The sequence below is a fragment of the Rhynchophorus ferrugineus genome, unplaced genomic scaffold (genome assembly GCF_030347505.1).
Source record: "Rhynchophorus ferrugineus isolate W39M unplaced genomic scaffold, kcgeb_rfMv2 rfM4, whole genome shotgun sequence".
Taxonomy (NCBI): Eukaryota; Metazoa; Arthropoda; class Insecta; order Coleoptera; family Curculionidae; genus Rhynchophorus; species Rhynchophorus ferrugineus.
Genome location: NW_027472583.1, coordinates 17,090,107 through 17,102,138, shown reverse-complemented (window position 1 = coordinate 17,102,138; position 12,032 = coordinate 17,090,107). Strand labels below are relative to the sequence as shown.

Sequence of the window (12,032 nt, the reverse complement as noted above, 5' to 3'; positions counted from 1 at the left end):
ATAAAATAATTTAATATAAATCATTAAAGCTCTCAAAAAATACCTCTGAAAGCTTTTTATTTATATTTTAGAATATCTTTTCAACAACCTCGTTTCTAATCCTTGGCATTAGTGTACCATTTATCCAGTGATAAACTTAGAGATCATGCCAAAAGACATCCGGTCTTACTGAGTCTGATTTTGTACTCTTGCCTTATGGACAAACACAGTTATTAACAATCAACAGCATACATTTACAATCATGTCCCAGGAGGGCTCGAACCTGCGACTATTTCAACACTAGGAAGGAAGACCGTCCTATCGCCTTGACCACTGTGTAAACCAAGCCGCTGAACTCTTTCTTGTGAAAGATTTTCCAATATAATTTTTAGATGTTTTCAAAATATAAAATTATAATAATTATTTCGATATAAAAGATAAGAGGCATGTGTAAACAAAACAACTTGCAACAGTATAGAATGCGAGAAAATAAACTTGTAAATCCTTATGTTCTTTTATATGGTTGTAAAATTTTAATAAATAATATTTATATCCTATAAAAATCAGAATTACTCCATCTTTAATATAATGTGTCGTATATCGAATATATTGAATATATTTTTAGAAAAAAACTATATAAAAATAACTAATATAAAATTATATGATGGAAATCAAACAAACAAATAACAACCAGCTATAAACCATAAAATTTTATAGACAGATTCTTGCGTGATAGAAGTGCGTGAGTTAACTCAGTTTATACCCATATCATATAAATTGGCCCATGGGAAATTTATATCAGCGTATTTGTAATTCATAAAACGATGCGAACTAGTTTTCCTCTACAGGAAAGGTCATGGTATCGTTATTTTGCCCTTCAAAGAAAAATATTTAGCTCTAAAAAATACAAGGGATGGAATTGTTTATTAATAAGGTTTAATTTTAATTTTTTGTGGAATAGATTCGTAAAGTGTATGAATAGTTTCCAACGGAATTTTGGTCAATTCTTCTACGGAAATATCCGCTAGTTGCTATGTTAGATATGTTAGATATGGAAATCTGCTCCCCCTCTCTGATGATATCCTGATGGTCCTCAAATCAAGACTAAATGTTGTGTCTTTGTGAATAGACGCATTATCATCTTGCAATATGACATTGTTTGATATTAATATGCTAGTAATAGCAAGACCTTCATCACTAGAGATGTTATTAGCAGCAATCTTGTCAGTGGCGTGAAGGAGAGTGTCAGCTAAGTACGATATACTAAGTACCACGATATTGTCAGCCAAATCATAACGTCAGTTCCCCCATGTTCGCCTGTAGGTAGCAGATCGTAGACTTATTTTAAGGCTATTCAAACATAAACGCGTCCATTTGTAGGAAAGAATGTAAACAATGATTCATTGAACGTTTCCGCCTTCTTCCAATCGTCAAGTTTCGAAACAGTAATACTCAAATGAGTGTGAGTTCTGCTGTCACTCTTGCTGTGGTAATGTTATGTCGTCTGGTCATAATTCTTTTCAAAATAATAATTTTCGTTTGCACCAGGCAACTAACTTTGGGTTTCACCCACTGTTCCTCTTTGCCGATGATGATTTGTGTATGCTGTCATTTCCGCAGATATTATCTCATATAACTCTGCCGCTTTCACACATATCGTTAGTTTTAATCGTCATAGAACAAATCATATTATACACTAAAATATAATCTACAGAACTTGGCATATAAAATGAGCAATATATGCGCAACGGAAGCAGTGTTGCCAAGATGCAACAATATGTAGTGTATAGCATAGTGTTCATATTATTTTGTCAATCCCCTGTATGTAGGACTTGTGGATCCATAATGAAATGGAATAAAACTAGCGGTGTGTTTGTTGTATGTGGTTCAAATGTCCATCGTGGTTGTTCACATATTACAGCACGAATTTCAATGACCCGGCTAAATCCTGAATTTGGTCAATAAACGATGAAAAGCCCAGTGTCAACGTGAACACAAAGGAATACTCATTTCAAGAACAAAATTTTGCCATTCAGACCTGCTGCTCAATCGTCTACCTACCCATGATAATTTGGCATTAGTAATTGAATAATGAACAAGTTAAGCAGATGCTTCTAGAACAACATAACTGCTAGGTCAGCTATACCGAATTGAGAAACCCTAAGTTTTTATTATAATTTACAGTATATTATAGTATTTATATATATTAAGGATACTACAAATAAATATAAAAATATAAGTCTATAGAAGAAATCTATAAATCCCCTGGAAATAATATTTATTTTAAAATTGTATGACTTTATTTTTTATTCAATAGAATAAATAGCTTATAAATTATATGAATTTTTGACGAGATGGTGAGTGAAAAAATAAGTTTCAACACTCTATAATCCAGGGACTATAGAGAAGCTTTGTAATATGGAATTAGGATTTTTTTCATCCAACACCTAGGTCTTAAAACAGCCTGGCTTTATAAATGAATATAAAAAGAAAAAATTCGTAACTAGAAACATAAATACTATCAATGCACATTATGACAGTAATAAGTGGAGGTCTATAATCAACTTTTTGAATATATTCTCGAGAAAAATATAGCTTCAGTTATTTTAGTTTTTCAGATCTACTATATTCAACATGATTAATAGTTCGTTTTATCTCTATTCTACATCTATCTATAATTCTACAATGTTATCTATTCTCTCACCATTTTTGTAATTTTAATAATATTTTGGTAAATGACTAGTTTGAGTTATTATCTTTTTTAACTAAGTAGTGTTTAACGGGACAAGACGTTTTTCATTTAATTTTCATTTTTCGAAAACTCAAGTTATACATAAATAAACCAAACTAGATAATTAAAGATATGGATGTTAATAATTCGAATTACTTAATATTTTATACTGTGAAAATAATTTCTTAAATATATCAAAAAAATTATGGATTTAACAGAAATTTACACTTTTAAATATTCAAACTAAAACAAAATAATACAATAATAAACAGTGTTATACAATTTTTTCAACATTTGAATGTGTGAATGTGTCTCCAGCTGTGCGGCACAAAAAAGAGTTTGACAATTGACAGTTTAAGATTAGTAAATATTGAGCACAATATAAGAATAGCATATTACCAGTAATTTTAGAGAAGTCCAGTAAGTAGGCCAATACTAAAGTTAAGTTTGTCAACTGTAAAAAGTGTAATTAAAAAGTTTAAGAATACTAGATCAATTAGCGATATTATAATTCACCACCTAATAAAAATCTGTTTTAGTTTTAACATCGAAATAGCGCGTACGAATGTTAGTAAAAGCCTAAGAACTTCAATTCGACACCCTAGATAAAAATTGCAAATTTCAAGAAACTCTTTACCGCGTATAATCAGCGAAGATCTGTGTACCAATACTCAAAAAACTCATTTCAGTTCGTTAAATCGTTTACTGGACATCAACAAATGAACGCAGATTTTTGAAATTATTGAATTTGGGGTTTCAAGCACCTTCCTGTTTTCCGGACTCTCGCTGGAATGATTAGAACCGACAATAAAGTCAGTCAAAGTTATGAGGTTATCTAAAATTAAAGATATCTATTCTATAATCCTCTCTGTACTGAAGGAGGATTTTTATTTAGTTTATTTTCTACGCTGATTTTAAGTTAATGATTATTTTAAAATATAAATATTTCTGCTTGACAAACATTACACCATAAATCCATGTAACATTTCATTTTTATTAAATTAGATACTAAGTATTTATAACCATTATTTACAATTCAATTAAATTTATTTAACAATACCAATTATAAATTATTTTTATTTATAGTTTTTGTTAGCAAAGTTAAAATAATTGTAAAAAAATAGATAAAATTACGTTATGCAATAGCTTTGGTTTATTGTTCATTGTTCTTTGTTATATTTTAATCATTAAACCATCAAGTGTTTCTACATATAACATTTTTTTACTTTCATATGTAAATTTAAATAAATAATGTATGTAGAATATACTATAATAGAAAACCTTTCTCTACTCCACATTACACAGTATTCACTAGGCGTTAATCCTTTTGATTATAATTAATTAACGCTTCATATTATATAAAAATATCAAAGATTGGGTGATGTTATCGTCAAAGATCAAGCATTTTCCGATATAAAATTAGTATGTATATGGAGAGATGGGGAAGGAATGGTGATTAGCTATTATTTTCAATAGATTTATTCATTCATAGTAAAATCTTAATTTTTTTATAAAATTGGAGGGATTTAATTTGTATTCTATATACCCAATATAAAAAATAAATATAACTGCATATGTATAGTTAAATATATACCATTGACTTATTTAATGATTGTTCTGTTTTTTCTCCTCTCACTTACAATAGTGTTTTATATATCTATAATTGAAAAGTTTTACATTCGTTAGTTATGGCAACCGGGAATTGGTTTTCGCAATAATTTTGTATCGTTCTTCAATCAAAAATTAAAAAAATACTTACGAAATAAACAGGAAGAAAAAATTTGAGACTACCTATGAGGGTATGATAAAACATATCCATATTAGCTCCCAGGCACTGATCTTTCCAACTATGAATATAACTACAAGAATACCCATCGGGTATTTTTGCGTAGAACATTTCTTTGCTCACGACAGTCATGCTGATTTGAAACTAAAAAGAATTCCGACAGTTTTCGATATAATTTTGTTGACCATATGGGTCAAGGTGCAGTTACAACAATTTGCAACAAAAATTGTCCGTTTACGGGCACATAATTGACATGAAAGTTGAAATGGAAAAAATTAGTTACTGATCAAATAAAATTGATTTTGTTTTCGACCACAAGGTGGGATTTAAAAGTACGCACGTCCTTGAGCTTCAAACTAACGATACCGCAATTGTTTAATATAAATGCAAACTTGGTCACGCTAGTAGAAATTTGATTCATTAAAATGTTATCAAATATCCTATTAACTAGAAAAGGATGGCGATTTTTCTCTATTAATGTCTTGATATTATGTTATTATTACATCAGGAGTAATCAGGTTATATTGTGCTTCCGAAATTTAACTCATACACAGGGGATAAAAAAAATAATATAAACACCTGACCTATACACAACATTTATATAATAATAAAATGTCTAATACAAGATTTGATTTCAAAACAGATGCAATTTTTCGCAGCAAATCGTAAAGTGCTTGAATAGTTTTTAACGGAAAGTGGTGCCAGTCTTGTACCAAAACATCTGCCAAGTTCTTCACTGATTTTGCAGATGGAAATTATGGTAACGTATGAATATTATGCTGGCAGATGGAAAATGTTTGATGATTTTCGGATTGTCCTCAAACCAAAAGTGAACCTTTTTGGCGGTGTGTAAGGACGCATTATCATCTTGAAATAAGACACTGTTTAGCACTAATATGCTAGTCGTAATAAAAACTTTATCATTGAGGATGTCGAGATATGCATTTGAAGTTATCCGTCCAGTGCTGTAAATGAGAGTATTCCAATGTCCAATTCGTAACGGAACCGCTGCCGTACTTGACTGTAATGAGCAGACAGTGCGTAGGGTTCTTTTGGGGTTCTTCATACATAATAGCCGATCGTAGTACAATACAACAAGGAAACAAAAATAGTTCATTCGCTCGGTGATATTTCTGGCCAATCTTCGACCTTATTTTTATGTGCGCTACAAAGACACCTCTATTGTTAACCGTTTTCGAAAAAAGTGGAGGTTCTATGTTCGGCTGCATATATATTTTTTAATGTATGTTCTCCATTTTTTCCGTCAATTATGGGCGGATTTTCAAAATTATTTCCTTATTCGAAAGAGTATACTTCCCACGAGATGGTTCCATTGCTACCAAATCAGCATCTTTTGGGGGAAGGGGGAAATCAAGGGAAACGCTCAAATTTCACAGGCACGTATAAAGTTTTCACATGTTTTTTAGATAAAATAATCAGATATTTAGGTATAATCTTATTGCTGAGCTGATGTGACGAAAAATCGGAAGTCGTTCAGTGCAAAAGTTATTTAGTTTGCTTTTTAAGCACTAAATATAGCGTATAAGACCTCATACAAATATCGTATATAGGTGCTTCTATGCTGTAATGGTTAAAAGTTTAGCTTCCAGGGGGAGGTCGCGGTAATGGTTAAAAGTTTAGCTTCCAGGGGGAGGTCGCGGGTTCGGTTCCCGGCTTGGACAATAACTTTTTGTGTTTGTTTAGTTAGAACATTTGTCAAATCACCTATAGGTAGCGGACCTCGGCGCTCGAAGAGTTTCTTATTTTGACATATGACATACACAAAAAATTAAGTTACCAACAGAAAAATCTAAATTAACATAACTGTTGGGGTTCGACACCGACTTCAAAGTGGTCGGTTGGTAGTTGTTAGAATAAAATTGTAAATAGATAAATAGGTTTAGGTAGGTATTAAGATAAAATGTGTGTATATAGCAGAATATAAAATGCGTGTAGTAAATAGGTATGGTTTTTGATTATTTTTATTTAGTTATTACAACGATTATTATGTACATATTTTATTTTTAAATATTTTTTTTATGTTAAAAATAAAAGTTTGCCTTTTTTTGCCTTTTAGTGATTTCCTTATTTATTTTTTGAAGTCGGTTCAATTTTTTTGTTAAAAATACTTTTTACTTATAAGCTCTTTTTGTAGAACCTAAAAGTAAACAATTACAAACAAAAGATTTGCTAAAGAACTGGTCAATATTTTTATTTTTTATTTTAGTAATAGGTTTGTCCTTCTTTATTTTCCTCAACTTCATACAGTCACTTGGATAGCTCTTTTAGATGTTCTATATTTTAAAAATATTTACCCTTTGAGTTGAGTACATACCACGTGTTAGTTTACCCCAACAATTTTCAATAATATTCAAAAAAGACACAACGTTGGTTACTTTAAAATTTGAATATTGTGTTCTGAAAAATATTCTTTAAAACTATATGAACAGCAGCATTGTCGTGCTTAAAAATATAACTCTGACCGGCAATTTGTTTAACTACTCTTCGATCAATTTAATATAACTTCTTTAAATATTTGTATTACTATGATGATTAAACTACGTTCCACCTAAAAACCCTGTACGTAAACAACACAATGTTTAGTGTGCTAATGTTTTGTCGCAGAGTGTATTAATCATACAGTAACTAAAATTAATAAAACTTTATTAGTTAAATTTATATTTGTAAACAGAGATTCTCAGAGTTGTATTAATAGATATTTAGTGAATAAAATTTTATCACGGTTTACACGGTTCATATCCGTCTATGAAAAAAGGTTTATTAATCGTTAAACTACAAAACTTACGTAAATATATTTCTTAGAACTAATATTGTTCAAATATAAACTTCATCTTCAAAAAAATAGGGACCGATAATTCTTAGCGACGACATCACAAATTATAGGTAATTGAAGAGATTTCTAATTTTCCGATTTCATTTTGGACTCTTTCACTTCAGAAGTTACAACTGCTATTTATGTATATGAAATATTTAATATTTAGATGCCTATTTAGATGAAAAACTATTTTGTGTACTTTTGATATAAGCTACATAAATATATTTTTAAAATGATTTTTTACTTAAAAAAACAAATTTTTCATTTCAGCTATTTTTAAAACCAAAAAAAAAGTGAATAATGTGGTAATAATTCAAAGAATTATGTTTAATTTTCATACGCATAACTTGCGCATTAATAAAAGAGACAGGTCTTTTTTTTTTAATTTTCTGATTCGCAGATATGGGAGGTTGTTAAAAATACTTGTAAAAATTAATCGCAGCGCTCTAGATAGTTGTAATAATTATATTGTATGACATTGAAGGCACCGAATATGAAAAAGAGAAAATATAGTAGGACAACTTTTCCTTATATTTTTATATTTACTATTTCCATTATTCTTTTCTAATTTTTTCTGAGAATTCTGACTATTTTATTCAACCTTATATCATAAAATCTAATAATTCTAATATTAGTCTTTTATTACCTTTATAACAAACAATATATATTAAGAAAAAATAGAGTAGTATTATGTAAATAAATACATTTATTAAGCTCAACTATATAAAAATATAAAATAAGTAAATATTTCTAAGGAACTATATCGATTCTGAGTATGTGTCCATCTGCTCCACCAACATATATTTGGTCTTGTTTTCCGCACTGAATCACGGTTATTACAATATCAAGCTCTAAACTGGCTACATTTTCTGGACTATTATGCGTTATAAGCCAATGTTTCAATATTTTGTCCCAACCCCCACTAAATAAATGTTCTTTTTCTCCCCATTTGACTCCCCCTAATGCATTAATGATCAAGTCCGAACCTTTCTGCAATATTTTAGTTATTTTTATCCGACTATTTCTATAAATAAATTGTTACGTACCGTAATCCTTGCAGCGTATTTAAAGTTGTTTACTATGTTATTCTCGTTAATAACTATTTCTTTTCCCTCTCTAGTGGAGTACGCAAATAACTTATCCCCTATTAAAGTAACTGGTGCGCGACCCATGAAAGTTTTTTTCACACCATATTGAACGTTTTCACCTAAACATAATTAACGGCATTAGCTTACACGAACATAACATCATCATTACCTTCCGTTTTAATTTCTGTTATAACTAGGTCAAGATCCCGTACTGTAAAAATCATATTATCGGACACTATCATGGCTTTTACAGGTTCTGCTAAATTGATCTGACCATACAGCTTATCACCTTTATATACGCTGATCTGAAACACAACATATATACAATCAATTGAATCAAACCAAGTTTTAATTACTCGAATCTACATTTCCTTTATCATCTCCAGCCACCAAACAGTTATCGAGGATAGCGAGCTGCCAATATTCCACCTCGCCGTTTTCAACTAAAGTTTGTATCGGCTTGAGAGTTTCTGCGTCCCAAGATTTAATTGTTCCATCGTTTGAGCAGGACCATAATGTGTCTTTGTGTATAACGAGACAATACACTGAGCAGGGATGGGCCTGGACCTCGTTCAGTTTTACTAAATCAGCTGACCATATCTAAAAAAATACGAACTATTATAAATATAATTAAACTATAAAAATATATTTAATAAAATGTATTTACACTATAGTATTAAGTTGTTCCTTAACAATAAGAATTATCATAAATTTTTTAAGAAAATAATTCTATACTAGGTATTTTAAATATATAAAATTTAAAAAAATATATTAAAAACATCCATCGCTAGCTTTTTTCCCATATTTAAGGCAAGAAACAAATACTGTATTGAAAGAAATGCTCCATAAATCTCCATAATAAGTTTCATTCAGTGGATATGTTGAGATAACAAGTTGTAATTACACTTGATTTTGGTAGTTCATAATATATCACACCTTTCGCATTTCATCAAATACATAATTTCGAATTGCAAATAACTCTGATCAGATTCAAATTTAGAGCTATCATAAACAGTAATCCGGTTGCCATCTCCTTATCATCAAAGTAGCTCACTGTAAATAAAAAAATGTTTGTCATTTTATCAAGTTATCAAGTATTCAATAATTTAGACAATTTTTTAACAGAAGGTAGATAGTAAAATGAAGGTCAATTTTTGATAGTAATCTCCACTAAATATTTAGTTCAATCCTTCACTACTGAAATTTTAAGTACTTTCGACCCGTTTTTGAAGATTAATTTCCGCAAAAACGATATATAAAATCTGACAGATTTCATAAATTAACAATATAAGCTCTTTACTATATCAAATTGGATAAAAAGCAGATCAGATTACGCTCAAATTCAAACAACTGTACTGGTCAGTTGTAAGAAACTCTCAAATTGAATTAAAATCAAAAATATTGGTTTATCAGTCAATAATAAGGCCTATTTGGACCTATGGGGAGCAAATTTGGAGTTATGCTAAAACATCAAACCAACTAGTAATCCAACGCTGCCAAAACAAAGTTCGACGAATCAATATAGGCTAATATATATAGCTATAGGCTTATCGCTTCATAACTAACGATAAGCTATATGATGACTTCTGGTGTATGAATCAAATGGATTTAGGAAGTTATTCAATATTTCGCCTTACAACACGTAATAAGGCTACTAAATCACAACAACGTAGAAGCTATACAGCTACTGAACTACGTGCAGCAAATCAGAAGATTGGAGCGAACCAAACCACAGGTACCTGTACAGTGTAAAAGTGTTTAATGTTAACTTTAGCCTATATAGTCCAATTTAATTTTATTCAGTGAATACATACTGATGTATATATCCCGCACTCATCTTGCTTATTATTGCTGCAAGTACAACAAAACAGCAGTAAAAATGAATTTTTAAATTAATATTGTGCTAAGCATACTTAGTATAAGTTATAATAAAGAAATTTTTTTAACTAATTATTGGTGTTTTTTTATCCGACAAGCCAATCATCCGAAAACATGGAAAATATTGACACATTTTTTGGTTTTTGGGTATCTTTAAAGTAGTATAACCAGGAAATATATTCACTTAAAAAATCAAAAATGCTTTCTAACTCACTCATATCGGTCATGTTATTATGATGTTATTTTATTCTAGTTATTCTAAAATGTACAAAGTCTATTTCCAGATTTCTGCATTATATTAATTATCAATATTTCAATCGAATTCAATTTTATATATATATATATATATATATATATATATATATATATATATATATATATATATATATATATATATATATATATATATATATATATACAATTTGCTAAAGTACAAAACTACGTTTTCATTTCTAGAGATCTTCATGTATAATCCATCAAAACACATTATTTCCGAAAAGTTGCGCCTTTAATGTTGTAGTAAGAAAAATATGTATGACGAGTGCTAGTTTTGTGATTTTAGAAACATTGATTTCGAAACAATTAACAATTAAACGTTCTGAGTGATCATTAATAGTTTCAACTGCTGCGTTTGACTTTACCATTAAGGACAGTCAAAGAGAAAATTATTAATTAAAAACAATACAGTTTGTCAGCCAGTAATCCAAATCAAAACGAATCTTCGATAGATTCAAAAGCCGTTTTTCCTACATGGTATTAAAAGTAACGGGAGAGCAAAATAGTTTAGTCATTGGTGCAAACGTTTCTTCCAGTTCTCAAAATATATATTAGATACAGTTTCTGAAATGGCATTAAAGCTATAACATTGGTTCGTTTCCTTTTATTTATATTTTTACAGTCTCTTTTTTACCAACTAGGGTTTATCTGGACTAGACCTACTACTTAACGTAGAAAGTGATCAACTTGGAGACTATCCCAGAAGACATCCGGTCATACCCAGACTGGTTGCTGGCCTGACTGGCATTATATTCCTTGTCTGATTTTACACTCTTGCCTTATGAACAAACTCAACTAACTACATTCACAAACATAAATTTACAACCATGTGCCAGGCGATTATCGCAATAGTAGGAGAATCGTCCTGTCACCTTGACCACTGAGCTAACCAAACCGACACTCATCAGTTTTAACATCCTTAGTGGACTCAGGACAATGCTTAGTTTAGATATTGAGAAGAAGACAGAAGTCCGACAGAATTAAATCAAGTGAGTCAGAGTGGTAGAATTTAGCAACAAACGTCTTCAGAAATTTAGCCTCACTTAAAAAACACATAACAGTTGAATAATATTCTTTGTTGACAATTTGGTGGAGCAAATTGTAAATAGCAACAGCATGACTTTTATTTATGGGTGCTTTTAATTTAAGATGAAATCTAATATGAATTTTAAATAGTATATTCATAAACTAACCATTATTTTTCCATCATCGGCAGCACTGTAAAGCTTCCCGTCATGAAACGAAAAATAGGTTATGTCCCATTCGTGTTTGTCATTGTTTGACGCTCTACAGCTTATTCGCAGAGGCATTTTATGACTGCGATCGATCGACACCGCGAAACTTTGACAAGGTAAAAACAATGTTATTACTTTCGCCGACACAAAGAACAAACGAGATTCGGTTACGAAATAGCGATGCAAATAAATACCAGAGCACCAAAATAACTGAACTCTTTAG

At 30.2% G+C, this 12,032-nt stretch overlaps 1 protein-coding gene across 2 annotated transcripts in view; it reads right to left on the bottom strand.

Moving 5' to 3' along the window:
• LOC143195515 (uncharacterized) overlaps window positions 1–12,032 on the bottom strand; it is a 23,574-nt gene extending 11,542 nt beyond the window's left edge. For both annotated transcript variants that reach the window (XM_076402749.1, XM_076402750.1), the window contains exons 1-4: window positions 11,768–12,032; window positions 8,787–9,020; window positions 8,590–8,725; window positions 8,379–8,539 (exon numbers count right to left, since the gene is read on the bottom strand). In XM_076402749.1, the coding sequence (XP_076258864.1) occupies window positions 8,379–8,539; window positions 8,590–8,725; window positions 8,787–9,020; window positions 11,768–11,884 (648 nt within the window). In that variant the 5' untranslated portion in view covers window positions 11,885–12,032. The remainder of the gene's footprint in view (window positions 1–8,378; window positions 8,540–8,589; window positions 8,726–8,786; window positions 9,021–11,767) is intronic.